The sequence below is a fragment of the Moschus berezovskii genome, chromosome 3 (assembly GCF_049115385.1).
Source record: "Moschus berezovskii isolate FMDL1 chromosome 3, NW_MosBer_1.0, whole genome shotgun sequence".
Classification (NCBI taxonomy): domain Eukaryota; kingdom Metazoa; phylum Chordata; class Mammalia; order Artiodactyla; family Moschidae; genus Moschus; species Moschus berezovskii.
This window is the reverse complement of record NC_142462.1, coordinates 72,711,916-72,729,686: the sequence shown is the minus strand read 5'-3', so window position 1 is coordinate 72,729,686 and position 17,771 is coordinate 72,711,916. Positions and strand designations below refer to the sequence as shown.

Sequence of the window (17,771 nt, the reverse complement as noted above, 5' to 3'; positions counted from 1 at the left end):
CTTAGCATCTCCCTTCAGGGGCCAGCAGCTTGACAGGCTTCCCTTCACAATGAGTCTTGGCACTGGGTAACCCTTCCTCACCTAAACCCCTAGTCTTGGACCAGTGGATTGATGACCTTTTAAAGGTCATTTCTGCCCTGCAGAGGTCATAAAGGGAAGAATGATAACTAAACTTAGGCAAAATGTTAACACCCTTGGCTTTCCCCTAAAAATGGAAACTAAAGATGTTGGTAATGATTCTGTATATCACATCAGTTACCTGACTTAAAGAACTGTATTATTCCATTGTTACTTCTTAGGAAACAAATTGCTGAGTTCCAGCTACAAAAAGTGAAATATTGCATTATCATGATGGATTAGAACATGAGATCTCTTCCTTGAACTACTAAAGTTATACCAGCAAACAAGAAAATATGGCATTGTAAAGTTGTGAATTAAAACTTGTAAAATAGCAAATAAGTTGGATTTCAAAAGTGTGATTCTTTTTTTAAATCAAATACACATTTAATTAAGAAACTAATAATGCAATATTACCCAAATAAAATGTAAGCACGTGTTCAATTATCATGTTCCATATTTCAGAGGAGAGGCGTTAAGGATTTATGCCATGTTTATTTACAAACATATCTAGGATGCTGAGTTCAAGGGTTTGATCCTTTTAAGAGACTGCACCTCTTAATATGCTCCTCTTCCTATCTGTCTCATGGATTACTTTTTAAGCAGTTGGTGTCTTACTAAAAAGAAAGGTGCAGCAAATTCAGACCCAAAGAACAAAGTCATCATAGCTAGTAACCTCCACTTGTTTTCCACGGAAAATGGTATATTCTTCCCTGGACTCTCCTCATAGTGGCTCCGACGAACCACAGAGGTTGTGAACCTCCGGATGCTCTGTCCCAACATAGCACTGTTGGAAGCTTTACCAAAAGATCTAGAGACTGAAGGTGGAAGAAATGGCAGCTGCAAACCGCGCGCTGCTTGCCTCATGACCTTGTTCCCCTACCTGTAAGGATCGAAAGGGCCAAAAGTGTGATTCTTAAGCATTTTCTTCTCCTCTCAAAATGGCCACATCACTCATGACAACACTAGTAGAACTGGGTCACCCATGAATAGTTTTGTCTTGTCCTCACCAGGGACCTTAGGATAAAGAGAAAAGGATGGTGGAGTTGAGGACAGAATAAAAAGACTTAAGCATTCCATAAAGAGGCTCTATCCTGGGAACAGAGGATGCTGACTCATTGTCTATATAATGTAGGCCAGGCATATAGCAGGTCCGATAGGACACTGATAGATGTGTGGAGGGTAGGTGGTCATGCATTGTTTACTTGCATGTAGTGTCTCCTGCAACAAAGGAAGCTTCAGGCATGTAAGACTTTATACTCAGATCCTAGGGACTAGATGGTCAAGAAGTGGATTCAATCTCCCAATAAATGGTGTAGGTTAAATATGACTAGGTACTCAAACGGTTTGTATGGCTGAAGACTGCCTGGGTTTTTCTGAAGGAAGGTGGCATGGCAGAATTCATGGTGTTCCAGGTGTGGGAGGGAGTGGAAGTGCCACCAGGAATGTTTGTGGTCACTGTAGGGATACATGGATGGACTGGCCAATGTTCCCTGTGAGCTAAGCTGTTTGAACATATCTTTGCTGTGCTTTTAACTTCAGTAACCTCAGATATGCAGATGACACCACTCTTATGGCAGAAAGTGAAGAAGAACTAAAGAGCCTCTCGATGAAAGTGAAAGAGGAGAGTAAAATGTTGGCTTAAAGCTCAACATTCAGAAAACTAAGATCATGACATCCAGTCCCATCATTTCATGGCAAATAGATGGGGAAACCGTGGAAACAGTGGCTGACTTTATTTTTTTGGGCTCCAAAATCACTGTAGATGGTGACTGCAGCCATGAAATTAAAAGACACTTACTCCTTGGAAGGAAAGTTATGACCAACCTAGACAGCATATTAAAAAGTAGAGACATTACTTTGTCAACAAAGGCCCGTCTAGTCAAGGCTATGGTTTTTTCCGCTAGTCATGTATGGATGTGAGAGTTGGACTGTAAAGAAAGCTGAGTGCAGAAGAATTGATGCTTTTGAACTGTGGTGCTGGAGAAAACTCTTGAGAATCCCTTGGACTGCAAAGAGATCCAACCAGTCCATCATAAAGGAGATCAGTCCTGGGTATTCATTAGAAGGACTGATGTTGAAGCTAAAACTCCAGGACTTTGGCCACCTGATGCGAAGAGCTGACTCATTTGCAAAGACCCTGATGCTGGGAAAGATTGAGGGCGGGAAGAGAAGGGGATGACAGAGGATGAGATGGTTGAATGGCATCACCGACTCAGTGGACATGAGTTTGGGTAAACTCCAGGAGTTGGAGATGGACAGGGAGGCCTGGCGTGCTGTGGTTCATGGCGTCGCAAAGAGTCGGACACGACTGAGCAACTGAACTCCCTTATACTAACCCAGAACTGCTAGCTGGTGTAATGAGCATGTAAAAAGTGATAGCAGTGAGGGCAGTGAGACAAGTAAAAGGCAGTGTTTGCAAAGCTGGTCTTTTATTAGAAGGTCTGTGATGGCCTGATTAGCTTCTGCTTCAGACCTGCTTAAGTAACATCAGGAAGAGTTCTGGCCTGCATCCCCAACCCATGGTTGCATAAGGTGATCCTCATGGGTCATCAGTGCACTTTCACAACAAGACAAATACAGTAGCTATCACTCTCCTGGCCATACTCTACATTTCTGAATGGTATTGATTATTGCTGTACTCAATATTCTTATTAAGTAGTAGTCTTGCCTGGAGAATCCCCAGGGACAGAGGGGCCTGGCTGGCTACAGCCCATGGAGTCGCAGAGTTGGACACAGCTGAGTGGCCGAGCACAGCACGGCACAGTTGTATGGAGACTGGCGTTTAGTGTACACTATTTAATGAATAACTTAGTTTTAACTTAAGATAACCCATTCTTCCCTGTGGTCCCTGTCTCCACTAGCATTCCAAGCCCATCAGAACACAACTGAACTACAGAGGTAGTTGGAGATAGGAATCCAGGAGGTAGGAATGCACTGGTGGGAGTAATGAGGGATTGGGTATGAAGGGTACAGTAAGCTCGGATTGCAGATCCTGACTCCAGCAGTGTCTTACAGTCTAACTCATTTCTGACACTGTCTGCCTGGAAATGCACGATTTCACATGGCAAGAGCGCAGTTGTGTAGGACTGTGCTACATGCCTCCTCCACTTCAGGTTCTACTCAGAAGGCAGGTTTTTGCCTGTGCTTCTGCCTTCAACTCGTCGCTTTGGATTCAATTACTTTGCTACATTTCTGATTTATTATAAAAGGCTGTAATTCAGGAATGGCCTGATGGAAGAAATGCACAGGGCAAAATAGATGGGATGGGAAGAGGCACAGAGCCTCCATACCTTCTGCTTGTGTGGCATTCTCCCAGCACCTCTGTGTGTTCACCAACCCAAATGTTCACTGAATCCCTCCTTGGGCTTCTATGGAGGCTCCATCACGTAGGCATGATGGATTAAGTCACTGGCCATTGGTGATTGATTCAACCTCCAGTCCCTCTAATCTTCCCCGACATGAGGGTGTGGGACTGCAAGTTCCAGTTCTATTCAGTTTGGTTTTCCTGGCAACCAGCCCCTCCCCACATCCTTAGGTGCCTTCCAAGTCATCTCATGAACATAAACCCAGATATTGTGGAAAGGAGTTAGTTATGAATAAACAAGACACTTATTTCACTTTTCTGGCTCTGTCATGAATGGAGGACAAGAGACCAAACACAACAAAAGATGGTCTGATTGCTCTTATCACACACGATATTCCAAGGGTTTGGGGAGCTGTGTCCAGAATCTGGACAATGACCAAATACATCTGAGAAATATATTCTGGTCATGTGAGTGATCAAATATATATTATAAATCACGATACTGAAGAATGACAAACAGGAAACAACTGAATTGCTATAGAGGAATGGTTACATGATTGTAGTACCTTCAAACCAAGGAATTGTGTGGCCATTTAGAGCTTGTGGTATGTGTCATATGAAGACACTGTACCTATGATGCTGCAATGTAGGATATATTTGCTATTAAAATCAACATTATACTGTAGCATAACATGGAGATGATGTGTATAGTATTTATACTTAAATCCCTATGCTTGCTTGTGATGTAGGCAGTATTCCTGGAAGGCGTCACAAGAAACTGGTAAAACTGATAGCCACTGGGAAAGGAAACTGGGAAGCTGGGGGAGGAAGGAAACAGAAGTTTCATAATTAAACCTTCAGTTCAGTTCAGTTCAGTCGCTCAGTCGTGTCCGACTCTCCGCGACCCCATGAATCACAGCACGCCAGGCCTCCCTGTCCATCACCAACTCCCGGAGTACACTCAAACTCATGTCCACAGAGTCGGTGATGCCATCCAGCCATCTCATTCTCCGTCGTCCCCTTCTCCTCCCGCCCCAAACCTTTCCCAGCATCAGAGTCTTTTCCAGTGAGTCAACTCGTCGCATGAGGTGGCCAAAGTATTGCAGTTTCAGCTTTAGCATCAGTCCCTCCAATGAACATCCAGGATTGATCTCCTTTAGAATGGACTGGTTGGATCTCCTTGCAGTATAAGGGACTCTCAAGAGTCTTCTCCAACCTTTTAAATTTGGAGCATGTGCATGCATTAAAAAATAAAAAAAGTAAATGCATTTAAAAAATAAATAGTTTTTATTATCCTCAGCAGCAGAGGGAAGTCAAGCCTGAGCTCTACGGGCACAAGTAGCTCCACCCTGGAGGTGGAACCTACGGCAGCACCTGGAGGAGCTCCTCAGACTCCCTTCATTTGGCTGCCCTGCCGGAGGCATTTCTAAGGATTTGGGGCCCACAGGGATCAGCAGGGAGGAACACAAGGGGAAAGGCTCTCCAGCCTGAAGTCAGGCATGTCCAGAGCTAGCACCTGGCAACACACAACTCACATCCTCCCTGGAAGGCGGGTGAGAACCCGCACCTGGGACACCGCACCCTCTCCTCTGGGCGTCTCTCTCCCCCGTTCCTCTCCGCCTCCGCCTCCCTCTGCGGGTCCTCTCATCTTTGGCCACAGTGTTTGGTTTCTGAGAAGAGAATGTTGAACAAGCCAGGCTCTCGTCATTCTGAGTCCGAACTCTCATTTGACTTGGAGGACTTGTGCTTTCGTTTTTTCTTCTTTTTCTTTTCTTTCTTCTTCTTCTTATGCTTTTCTTTCTTCTTCTTTTTCTTGTGCTTCTCTTTATCGTCCGAAGAACTGGAGCTGCTCCCATCCTCATCTGATGTTGAATCCTCCAGTAACTGTTTTAACTGTTGTATCCTAAACACAAAAGATTGATCAAAGGACCATATTCAACTTAACTTGAAAAAATTTTTTAGATAAAAATATAAGAACAGTAATGAGGGTGAAAAAAATCACAAATTAATCACCTCATTAAAGATAGTATTTATTTCTTTCCCCCATTCTTGTCTACATCCATGCCTGTTTTACATGACTGTAACCAGAGTACAAGCCATTTTGTGTTCTTTCCACTGTGCTAAGTATTCTGGCATGTTTCCATAGTCCTTACTTTTATAATTTCTAACAGATGCATACTTTCCTAAATCATTCTCCCACTGCTCAAGTCCATGCTAGGTAATCTACCTCCTCAACAGTTATAATTCAGCACAAGGAATTATATTCAATATTCTGTAATAATCTGTAAGGGAAGAAAATCTGAAGAATATATGTGTATGTATATATTTATATATTGATATATTTCTGAATTGCTGTGCTGTACTAACACGATACTGCAAATCAACTATACTTCACTAAAAAAAAATTCAAACGATTATGATTCAATACCACCAATTTGAAAACAAAGCAATATTAAAAAAAAAAAGTTCTTGTTTTTTCACCCTGTCTAGGAATTAAAAAAAAAAAAAAACTCAGATCTTTAAAGACACTAGAGAAGATAAATGGTAGTTGCCAATACCAACTATCATTGACACGAGCGAGTCAAGGCTAGGTCAAGCACAATGCTTTAAGTTAACCCAAGGAGAACAGGCTGGCCTGATCATTCCCTACACACTGGCTTTTTTCAGTGACTTCCCCAGTCTTCCAAATATTTCACAATTTACTAAACCACTCCTCTAATACTGGGATTTTTAAATTTTAAATTTATAAAGTTTCTAGCTTTAATTACAAAGTTTAAGAGGATATTGTTATCATTAGGACAATCTCACCTTATATCCTTTTCATGTCTTTTATTCTCACGAATGATGTCATACATGGGATCTTCATGTGCCTTGAAGGTTAGAGAAAGTTAAGGTTAAGTTTGGCTTCACAGACTGTTAAGATTAAATCCCTCTTTCATGGAAACAGTTTTTTCCCTCTGTTTGGTGGTAATTTTATATTCACCATGTTCTAATCCTTCTTAAGGGTTGCCATCATTTCAAACTCCTAGAGGCTATAAAAAAGATTTCCCAGTTATACAAATAGAGGATATAATTTACATAGCCTTCATAAGGAGATAAACCATGGCAAAATCTTTATTAAGTACTACTCAAGGTTAGAAATGTTGAGATTAATTCTATTTGTTCTATATGGAAAGATGATCAAGTGATACTATTAAGCAAACAAGTGAGTTGGAAATGATACATGATTCATTTATAGGTGCCCAAAAACATACTGTATATGACCAAAGAGAAATCTAGAAGTATACTCATCAAACTACTTACTACAAATTCCCTCTGAGCAGAGAGGCAAGATTGGACTTGAAAAATCAATTGTGAAAAACCTTTCTGTAATGTTTCCATTCTGTTAAAATAAGATGAATTTATTCTTATATTTGTATAATTTAAAACTACTTAAATTACTTAAAAATATGAATACACATAAAATTTCATGGCATGTGAGCTATCTTTAAAAATATTATAAAATGTTTTACATATCAAAGAAAACATAGTGTTAAAAATATCTGATCTCTTACCACCTAGGGATATCCACTGTTAATATTTTAGTGCGCTTCTTCTAGTCATTATTCATATTTCCAAAAAATAGAATCATGTTATGTATATCAATACAACTCTATTCTTTTTCCCTTATGTTTTCATGAATATCTTCCTATGACATTACATATTCCTTTAAAACATAATTCTTTAAAAAAAAATTCATTCATTTGGCTACGTAGGATGTTAGTTGTGGCACTTGGAATCATTGCTGTAGCGTGTGGGCTTCTCTCTGGTTAAGGTGCACAGGCTCCAGACTGTGTGGTCTCTGTAGCTGTGGTATGGGCTTGAGTGCTGTGCAGCAGGTGGGATCTTAGTTCCCCGACCAGGGATTGAACCCATATCCCCTGCGTTATAAGGCAGATTCTTAATCACCGTAGTCAACACCAAATACTGTGGCTCAATCACTGGATTAAAAGGGAAGTTCTTAAAACATAATTCTTAAAAGCTATATGATTTATATGTTGCAATGAATTATGTTGTATAATGGACACCACAGTTGTTTCCTATTTTTCTTTGATTTCTATTTTTTGATCATATAAATAATTCTGAAAGTTATTCTTATAATTATTTGTGTATACTGATGTTCTGTTTTATCCTTAGATCAATTTAGATTTTGAAATTTTAAAACTATGAATATATTTAAGTTTTTCAGATTTATCATCAAATTATCTGTTAAAGGTACTGTAAAAGCTGACATTCTAGGTAGGAGTGATTTATTCAGAATATTTTCTGTAAATTAGTAAAGTGAAAACCCAATATTTTAAATATGTTAAAATCCTTGCAGAATGTTTATATAGCCCAGTTTGACATGCTGATAATCCCAAGTATATCCAGCAATAGCATAGTTAAATTGACTGAACTAGTTACTGAATGGTGAAGTAACACTTGGGAGGTGACTTTGTTAAGATAAAGTAACAAGGGACTTCCATGTGGTCCAGTGGTTAAGACTCTTGAGTTTTCAATGCAGGGGAGACGGGTTTGATCCCTTGTTGGGAAACTCAGATTCTACATGTCACATGGCTCAGCCAAAACAAAAAGTGATGAAATGATAGACTGACTTTATTGTCATCTAAAGAGAGTATATCCAACTTTGAGCTTCACGGCATGTCAGTTTTGCTGTATTTAAAGGAGAGCTATTCTGTGTATAACAGCTCAGAGTTGCAAGTACCACATGTGAATGATATGGTAACTTTAAAAAATGTTTGTGTTGTATTTGAAGACTGTTTGCCATAAATCTAAAGTTTGATCTTAATGTATTTCAATTTGGTATGCTAAAAAAAGTACTGAATTAATGTAACAATCTTTTTTTTAAAAAAAATCAATATTGTAAGTTCAGAATTTAACTGAAAATATAAAACCCAAATGATTTCTATATAGTAAATGGAACTGTAAAGTTAACTTGTGATTCTGAATACACAGATAAAATGTTTTTAATTCCTCCTTAAAAAAAAAAAATAGAGAGTATATCATTTATACATACTTCCAGTTTATGATACAAAAACATGTAGTCTTTAGACAAAGGCTGAGAAACTATTTTATTTATGAAATATGATTTTTTACACAAGTACAAAAAGACTGACTGAATTGATAAAAATGCCTCTTTGGAAAAGGCAGTGTTCCCAAGGCATAGCAAATATCATTTTAACAAGCATCTTTTTTTTGTTAATAACTAATCTGTCACACAAATTTGATTTAATAGAGATGCAGTTAACACCAGATACTTTGGTTTAAAGGCTTTGGGAATGTATTTTGTGTGAAACTTCAGTTCACTGGTGACTGCCTGATTCACTGACATTCATCATATCCAGTAAATGTAAATTGACACTCTGGGGTTTTACTTACTACTCTGAACTGTTCTAACTTTTGGTTGCCTTTGATAAAGAAAGGGCATTCTTTGTCGCCCGTTCGGTGACCATACCGTTTACAGCGCCAACCTAAAATAAAGACAAAGGGATATATTTCTTTAAGATAATATATCTTTACTTAATCAAGATAAAGTATCAGTAGATCATATTAAAGATAGTCTTCATTAGATTCCAATTTTAAAAGCAAATATAATTAATGAAAAGAGAGAAACTAACTACTTCCTCAAGTATCCTTTAATTGCAGAGTTTTAGAAGTGAACCAAGTACTTACTAAAGAATTCCATGCAAAAAACAGTGTCATTTTTTTTTAAACTGTGCTATAGGTTGAATTGTGTCATCCCCTTTGCTTTCCCACTGTATTGAAAGTACTAACCACTAGTACCTCAGAATGACCTTGCTGGGAGACAGGATTTTTAGAGAGACCTGGAATACATCCTTTCCACACCAGCCCCTCAGAAGGACACCTTGACCTTGGATCATTAGCCTCCAGAACTGTGAGACAAGAAACTTCTTGTTTAAGTCATGCAGTCTGTGGGACTTTGTTACAGCACAACTAGTAAAGTACACAGGCATTCAGCAACTCCAGCTAAGGAGGTCAGGAAGCAGGAAGAGGAATTACAGGTCGGATTAGCCAATTTTGCTCCATGCTGGTAGGTAATGAAACTATGTAGTGACAGGGAAATATTTTCTTCTTCACATTTCAATTTGAGAGTTGGTAGTAGGAAACCACTGGGAAAAAAATGAAGTTTAGGGATTCTCTGACCTGCCCCTTCTGCATCTCCCCACTATTTTGAGTTAGTTCCACCTGGGGAAGAAGATATGCATTCAATACAAATGCAGACCCCTTCAAACAAATGTCTGTCTTTATGACAAAAGGAGAAATTTTAAATGCCATAAATTGATGTGCGGTATCAAGAAGGATCCATATGATCTGTGATCAAAACCTCTACTAAAGGAATGGGGATGCAGGTTACTTAAAGTGTGGTCAGTGGACCAGCAAGAGTGGCATCACCTGGGAGCTTGTCAGAAATAGAGTATCAGGCCCACCCCAAGTTTCAGAAGCTCTGCTTTAGATAACACTAGGATCATGGAAATCAATGACAGGGTTATGTGTGCATGTATTTTTCCATCTGGGATGGATATAAGTTTTGTGAAGTCTGAAGCTTACATAAATTAAGGAGAAGAAAGGCTATTTTGGTGGGGTGGGGAATCTTGACTTGGTAAATTTTACAGAAAGACAGGACCACTGTTGGGACTCCAAGGCCTTTAGAAAGTGCAAGGAAGGGGTCCTAAAGCTTAAGCTTCATTAACTTCGTGTAAAACTGGTTCTGGTCCAGACTAAACACTTTTAATTTGCATGTCAATGAAAAGAACAATAAAATGGAAAGTGAAGCGCAACTAACTACCCCATCAGAGAGGAGTGATTTTTAAACTTAATTTTTAAAAAAGGAGATCTAATCAGTTTAATAAGTGATTCAACTCTGAAAATAATAAACACAATGGATTTATTTAATTCAACTTATGACTATTATTGGGGAAATGAGACAGGTAGGGCATATGTATGAGACGGGATGGAGGAAGAAAAAAGGAGCTGAGTTCTGGTCTCCTACAGTTAGAAATGAGCAGATAATAACGAAATCGGAAAAATCAAGGGTCAGGAATGTAATCTTGCTATCTAGATACATGGGGATAAACTTAAAAATAAATTTTTTAAAAGAGGCTGAGGTGAGGGGAATGCAGGAAAGGGATAAGAACTGCTATTTTAATTGTGTGCATGAAGGATCTCTGTACAAACAAATATCTTTAAAGGCAGCAGTACCCCTTCTTCAAATGCCATCTTATGCTGGTGCAGTGGATAGTGTGCACACAGCTCCACCTGGTCCAGACCCACCCTGTGTGGCCCACAGCTCCTCTCAGGTCACCTGGAGAAAACCTTAACACCACTAATGAGGACAGGCTGAGGTGAGACCCAAGGAGACCCCAGGTGACCCCCAATGCATCCTTCGTTCCCCGTGGCATTTCTACATGGAATATCCTTTCTGTTATGGGAAAATTACTGAAGCATAGACCCTGCAAGCAGCTACAATCCTGTGGAAGACCACTGCCCTTGTAGCCAGAAGCCCTGGAGTCAAGGTACTGCTCTGCCGCTTACCCCAGACACTGACTAACACATGTAAGGGGGCTTCCTCACTATTGCCTAGAGATCATGCCCTGACTTCAACAGCATGGTGTGAGAATGAATTAAAAGGAGTGAACTTGTTTGTAAACAGTGGTCTATAACTTGCGTGAATTGAGGGTGTTGCTTGAAACCTTTCCATGCTCACACTGCATGACTTTGACTTCTTTCCCGAGGGGCATCCAAAGTCCTTTGGTTGGTGCGTGGGCCAGAAATTCCCTGGCATGTTCATTGCCTGGGACATCTGGTATACAGTCTTCTGGCTTAGTCTCATCTTCCTGAAAAAGGAAACAGTGTGTAAGCTCTATGGCAAAAAAAAGCACCGGAGCCCTCTCCCACCTGTTTGAGAACACAGCACTGCCTGGCTTCCTCATGGGCTGGAGATCCCTCTGTCATCATGTTATCCTCTGAAGAGCTAGAAAGACAAATTATAACTGAGAAAGAAAATATAAATAACTATTCCAGAAGAGCTAGCTGTACCATGAAAATAAAGTAGCTGTTTTTGAGAAAAGTTACTAGTGTTTACACAGGGATGATCTGTGAGCTCCAAATTCTAATTCTAGATCACAAAAAATTTTCTGCTAACTTAGGAGGTTTGTGGAATGAGGCAGAAGATAGAATTAAACAAGTAAGGTTTCCTGGAACAATAAAAACAATATGTCAGAGTAAAATAGATGATTAGAACTTGAAGACCACTGTCATGTTTTATAATCTCATACATACTGTATTTGTGAGATGCATTTTCACCACCAAATAACTGCACTGTATAATTAAGGTGCTGTGTTTTTACATTATGATTTTTTCAACTTTCCAGGAATATTAAATTTATAATGGAAGAATGTTTCCTAAAAAAATTTTTTTAAAGTTAAAAGCTACCAAACAGGAAAGGTTACTTTGGCCTTAAGTCCTCTAAGTCTCACTCCCAGAGAAACACACTGACACTGTGGCCGGGGTGCTGAAGGAGGGACTCTGCACCAGGCGGGGTTGGACTGGTTGGATTCACATGTCCTCAGAATCCACTGTTTTCTGAACTGATGACATTCAAGAACGCAGCAGTGGAGCGTCAGAGAAGGAACACGGGGCAGCAGAGCTTTGAGAAGATGCAGTCGCAAGGGAGACAGAAAGAAGGGAGCGAGTGCTGAGGACACCCAGGGGGCCTGCAGTGGCGTCTGAGGGACAGACACAGGCAGATTAAACTTCTGCAAAGGCACAGACTATGACAAAGCCCAAAGCGCACGAACTGACTGCCATCTGCAGGGAAGAGACAGAACTGCCATAAAGGAGGTTCAAACCTTAAGCAGCTGTTTTTCATAACAAGTGACGGAGTCTGAGCTCTGGTCAAATCTGTCTCAGAGAAAAACCAAAAATACAAACTTTACACTGACCTTGATAAACCCAGGAGGAGGTTTTTCATAACTAGAAGGAAAAAAAAAAAAAAACACTGGTCATCAACCATGTTCATAGGAACATAATACATTTCAGTCACCAAAAAAGCAACTACAGGCCAAAATAAAAAAGGTTATTTTTAGTAAAAACTAAAACTACACTATAACTTTTAAAAACAGTTAATAAAATATGTCCAGCAGTCAGAGATGTTATGTTAATATGAATAAACTGATGCTGTATCACATCCTGCTGGGATGCAGCACTTAAATTGACCAAATAACAACTAACTTGGTGTCTTAAGACAATGATTTTATATTTAGAGGAAGGGAAATCAAGAGACTGCTGGGAAAATGTGAGGGAAGAAGAGACTTGAGCTAATTATGGTTCCAATCTGTCATTACACTTGTGGGTGATTTACCTACCATAACTTCCAACTTTCATAACACTGTGAGGCTCATGGGGTGGCAGTGTGAGTGGTCTAAGAAGGATGGGGACTGCACAATGGGGAGGGAGTTAAGCCAGAGGCAAGGGTCTGCTCTAGTGGAAGGAGGTGGGGTGATCCATCCCAGAGGCTCCCCCTCCCACCCCCTGCCCCAGCTTTGGATTCAAGATCCTCTCCACTGGCCTGTGGTGTTTGCAGAGCACACTGCCACTTGCTCCTCAGCTCTCTGACTACCCTTTATGCCCCTACTGACCCCTCTGGACTCAAGGATGTGGGGCAATCGGTGGCACTCAACTACTGCTAGAGAAGCAGATGACTGTGCAAATGTACTTTCCCTTCCACCAATATAGCTCTCAGACCCTCGGGTTCTGAGGACGCAAATCATGCCTATGCTCCCAACTCGTTTCCACTTTTCATTATTTTGCTGGAACTTGGGGAAAAGGCTTTTGGTGCCAAATCTACAAAAGCAGCACCCGCCGCTCCTGTTCATTAAAAAAAAAAAAAACCACTAATTTTAAAAATTGAAATGGAATTAACATATAACACTATTACTTTCAGGTGTAATTATGTTCAGTTTCAAGCACTGACACATTCTAGGCTATGCAATGCAGAGCGTGGGTGTCTGGCTTTTAAAGGTGACTGCCTGATGGATATAACCCCCTTCTTAAAAAAGAATGTAGTTGGAAAAAGGGGCAGGATAACAGCTCAGGTCTTTTCAATGCCTCTCTAGTGGAATTTTACTGAGAGAGGGCATCAAGGTGCTATGACTGGTTTAAAATGCTGTCTTGACTCCAACAACTTGGAAATTGGGGAGTCCCAAAATTGCTGCACACAGAAGGTGAATTCAGAGATAATTAATTTTCTGAATTTTATACATGAAAATGTCATCAGTAAAACATTAATAAATTCTAAAATGGCTAATCACTTTTCTAATAGTCAAATAGATACGGATTAGCCTAAAACTAGGCCAAAATAGTTTAAAACAAGAAAGCAGTAGCGTACAGGACAGAGTGTTTGGTATGGTTCTATTTGTGTGTATGGGAAAAGGGAGATTATACATATATATATGATATCACCTGCTGCTGCTGATCCTAAGTCACTCCAGTCGTGTCCGACTCTGTGTGACCCCATAGACGGCAGCCCATCAGGTTCCCCTGTCCCTGGGATTCTCCAGGCAACAAAACTGGGGTGGGTTGCCATTTCCTTCTCCAATGCATGAAAGTGAAAAGTGAAAGTGAAGTCGCTCAGTCATGTCCGACTCTTAGCGATCCCATGGACAACAGCCCACCAGGTTCCTCTGTCCATGGGATTTTCCAGGCAAGAGTACTGGAGTGGGTTGCCATTGCCTTCTCCAAGATATCACCTGAGGGAGGGAGTTTTTTTTTCACTTACATTTATTTATGTGCAAATACCCTGACTGAAACAATATTTTTTTAATTACAAAACAAAAATGAAATTAACGTCATCTTCATCTTCCTCATACCTGTGTTGTTATAAGTCCAGGCTAATAAAGATCTGAGAAAGACACCAAAGGACTTAGGGGCATAAAAAGGCCATTAATAGGCTGTTAGCTCATTTCTGTTATTGAGTTACTTAGGAAGCATTTTTGTTTTAAAAATTTCAATGTCATTTGTTTGTTTCAGGAATCATATCCTCACTCCTGCTCTAACCAACTTGCTATTTCCTCCTACCAAAGAAAAGAACAGGTTTATTATGAGAAACTAAACTTTTAGGTGATACTGAAAGCTCAATTTAGAAACATACTCCCTGCAGAAGTAACCACTCAACGATGACCACACCAGGCACAGTGCTCAGAACCAGAAGGAAGAACTGAGGGTATGCGGGTACTCCTAAAGAAATCTAGAAAAGCCATAAAAGTTGGAACTGCTCTTACAAAACCTCCATGTAACTCTGGACAAAGGTCCTCCATAGCTTGGGACCCCCAAAATGGAGCCCAGTTCAAATCTAAACCTAAGTCAGCCTGCCCTAATGGGAAATGCCTCATGTCAAGGAAACCTAGTATATACCAATCACAATCCTTCAGTCCAGGGCTACCTAGCTTAGTTTAGCTTACCCTAGATAAGAGGACGTGCAAGCTTTGCAAAGAAATCTCTGACTCCCTAGCCAATCGTGCCCTATTTTCAAGTTGCCTCTCCAAACGCCCTGTAAAACTTTCTCCTGTCCAAAATAACTGGGAAGAGTGTTTCACTGCAGATGAAACACTGTTACTTCTTCAATCTGTGGATTGTTTTCCCTTGAACAAAGGACATCAAACTGCAAAGTGTGGCAGTTTTGTCTTTTGACACTCTTTAGGACTGTCCTGATAAAAGAGATGTTTTAGTTTTTGAAATAGAAAACTCTAAAGACATAGCATTAATGTTACTAATGATTGGCTGCTGACGGACTGTATCACCTGCCCAATTTATACACTTTTATTCCTCCATTATGGGCTTCCCTGGTGGCTCAGATGGTAAAGAATCCACCTGTAATGCAGGAGACCTGGGTTCGAACCCTGGGTTGGGAAGATCCCCTGGCGAAGGGAACGGCTACCCACTCCAGCGTTCTGGCCTGGAGAATTCCAAGAACAGTCCATGGGGTCGCAAAGAGTTGGACACGACTGAGCGAATTTCACTCTCACTCTCTCCATTATTCTTACTAAAAGAGGCCAGGCCTGTGACATGCCACAGCTTTCCACTGGAAAATATTTCAGCAATTTGCTTTGGAGATACCATATCTAAAAAGCTTTGTATCATACCTAAAAGGCTAAGTCTGTTTATACCCAGTTGTTCAAATGAAGTGACATTCAGCTTAAGGGCCACAGGAGGCCAGGCTCCAAGAAAGCATGCATTTTGTGTCAAAGCTCCCAAAGGTTAATAATGACCCTTTGAGGGCCTTTTCTTACATCATTGTCTCAACAATCATGAGAAGGTAGGCAGTGAGAAGTGCCTGAAACAAGTCAAATAACTCATTGAACATCAAACTTAGACTCTAAGTTTGACTTCTAGAGCTGATTACAGAAGGAAAAAACAGAAGGGAATCGAAAGGGTCATCAATCCAACTTTCCACCTTATATTTAAATCTTTACAACTCTCCCTTCTCTCAGCGGTCATCTGGACTCTCCTCCAACCCTCGGGAGCTGGGGGAGCACACTGCCTCCCAAGTCAGGCCGCGCTGACTCAGGTCCTAATTTCTTTTTGAGCTGTAACTGGCTTATCCTTAACCCTGGTGAAAAAATCCTAAGGACCAGAGAGAACAAGTCTACGCTCTCCTCCACCTGACAGCTCCTGGCGAGTAGTTAGGAGCCGGGCCCTCACCCCACTTCACTTCGCCACCGCACGAACGTATCGGGACTGGGCTTTCTCTTCCCTTACTAACAGCAGGCGGTGAAAAGGACGGGGATTTTAACCCGTTCGCAGCGCGCCCCCTGACCTGGGAGCGGGAAGGACCAGGGCGCTCGGCCGCACTCCTGGGTTCGGTCCCCGAGTCCTGACCGAGCGCCGCCGCCGCCGCGCGAGGACGAAAACCGCCGCTTCCCGCGGGGGAGGCGCCCGCGGCCGCCGCGCGCGTCCCGGACGAGCCTCCCGCCCTCCCGCCAGCCGCCGGGGGTCTAGGTCCCGCCGCCCTGGAGCAAAACCGGCTCTCGGCTGGCCGGGGCCCGAGGGGCTCACCGGCCCACCCCAGGTGTCCGAGGATCCCGTCTAAAGCGCCAACCCCCGAGCGGACCCTGCCGCGCGACCCGGGCCCCGGCCCACTCCTAGCATTAGTCGGAGACGGAGACGGGCGTGACGGACTCACAAGGACTCTAGGTGCTTGAGCTGCTGCAGCTGCTGCGCGTCCTGCCGCCGCCGCTTCAGCTCCCGGCGCCGCTGCAGCTCCTGCTCTGGGGGCTCCCGGGGCCGCCGCGCGCCCCCGGCGCCCGCATCGTCGCGCCCGGGCCGGGACGACATCGCAGCCCCGCGCGGCGCGGCTGAGGCTGCCCGGCCGCGCGGCGAAGACGGCACTTCCTCTGCGCCGCGCTCTCCGGGCCCAGCAGCGCCCCCTCCCGCTGCGGCTCCGCGTCCCGCCGGGCCGGGTGCCCTCTCCGCGGCCGGCTGCACCCTGCACCGCGGAATGGCCGGCGCGGCCTCGAGTCGTTGAGCGGCGCCCCGTCTTGAGGTTGGCTGGTGCTGGAGGCCAGAGCTCGCCCCCTGGCGGCGGCCAGGAGTCGCGGCACTAAGGACGCCGTGTGGAGTTTGGCCAGTTCTGGAGTGGCTGGGCCCCTCTCGGAGTCGGGCAACTTCCTCGCCATCTCTAACCCGGGAGGCTAGGAAACCTGTAAAAGTCCATTTCGTATCTCCGCGTGGCTAGGCACACAGGAGTTGCTCGTTACCCATTAGTAGGATGCACTCAGTTTTTTAAGAAAGCGAGGCTTCCATAGAAAATTTCCAGTTTTCCAAAACTTGTAAGCCATGCGATGTATCAGTTCAGTTCAGTTTCTCAGTCACGTCCGGCTCTGTGCGACCCCATGGACTGCAGCACACGCCAGGCTTCTCTGTCCTTCACCAACTCCCAGAGCTTGCTCAAATTCATGTCCATCCAGTCGGTGATGCCATCCAGCCATCTCATTCTCTGTCGTCCCCTTCTCCTCCTGCCTTCCATCTTTCCCAACATCAGGGTCTTTTCAAATGAGTCAGTTCTTCGCATGAGGTGGCCAAAGTATTGGAGTTTCAGCTTCAGCATTAGTTCTTCCAATGAATATTCAGGACTAATCTCCTTTAGGATGGACTGGTTGGATCTCTTTGCAGTCTAAGGGACTCTCAAGCGTCTTCTCCAACACCACAGTTCAAAAGTATCAATTATTCCGCCCTCAGCCTTCTTCATAGTCCAACTCTCACATCCATACATGACTATGGGAAAAACCAT

The 17,771-nt window shown here is 42.5% G+C and overlaps 1 protein-coding gene and 1 pseudogene across 3 annotated transcripts; both read right to left on the bottom strand.

The window, feature by feature from the left end:
• Positions 1-574: 574 nt before the first annotated feature.
• On the bottom strand, positions 575-900 carry LOC148778349 (cytochrome c oxidase subunit 7C, mitochondrial pseudogene; annotated as a pseudogene).
• A 3,788-nt stretch (positions 901-4,688) lies between these two features.
• On the bottom strand, positions 4,689-16,889 carry RP9 (RP9 pre-mRNA splicing factor). Of its 3 annotated transcripts, none has more exons than XM_055420899.2 (6): positions 16,665-16,888; positions 12,427-12,457; positions 11,151-11,319; positions 8,843-8,934; positions 6,233-6,294; positions 4,689-5,327 (listed from the first exon to the last, which is right to left on the bottom strand). In XM_055420899.2, the coding sequence occupies exons 1-6, from the start codon at positions 16,814-16,816 to the stop codon at positions 5,129-5,131; spliced, it is 705 nt and encodes a 234-aa protein (XP_055276874.1). In that variant the 5' UTR covers positions 16,817-16,888; the 3' UTR covers positions 4,689-5,128. The 3 variants fall into 3 exon arrangements, with proteins under 3 accessions (XP_055276874.1, XP_055276877.1, XP_088690712.1); XM_055420902.2 differs by having other exon boundaries at positions 11,190-11,319; positions 16,665-16,881; XM_088834586.1 differs by lacking the exons at positions 8,843-8,934; positions 12,427-12,457 and having other exon boundaries at positions 11,190-11,319; positions 16,665-16,889.
• Positions 16,890-17,771: the final 882 nt, after the last annotated feature.

Coding starts and splice junctions, on each gene's coding strand:
- RP9 (XM_055420899.2), bottom strand. CDS start 16,816: ATGTCGTCCCGGCCCGGGCGCGACGATGCGGGCGCCGGGGGCGCGCGG. Junction 8,935..11,150: donor AAGCAACACCCTCAATTCAC/GCAAGTTATAGA, acceptor TCTTTATTTTAG/GTTGGCGCTGTAAACGGTAT. Junction 5,328..6,232: donor AGACATGAAAAGGATATAAG/GTGAGATTGTCC, acceptor TTTTGTGTTTAG/GATACAACAGTTAAAACAGT.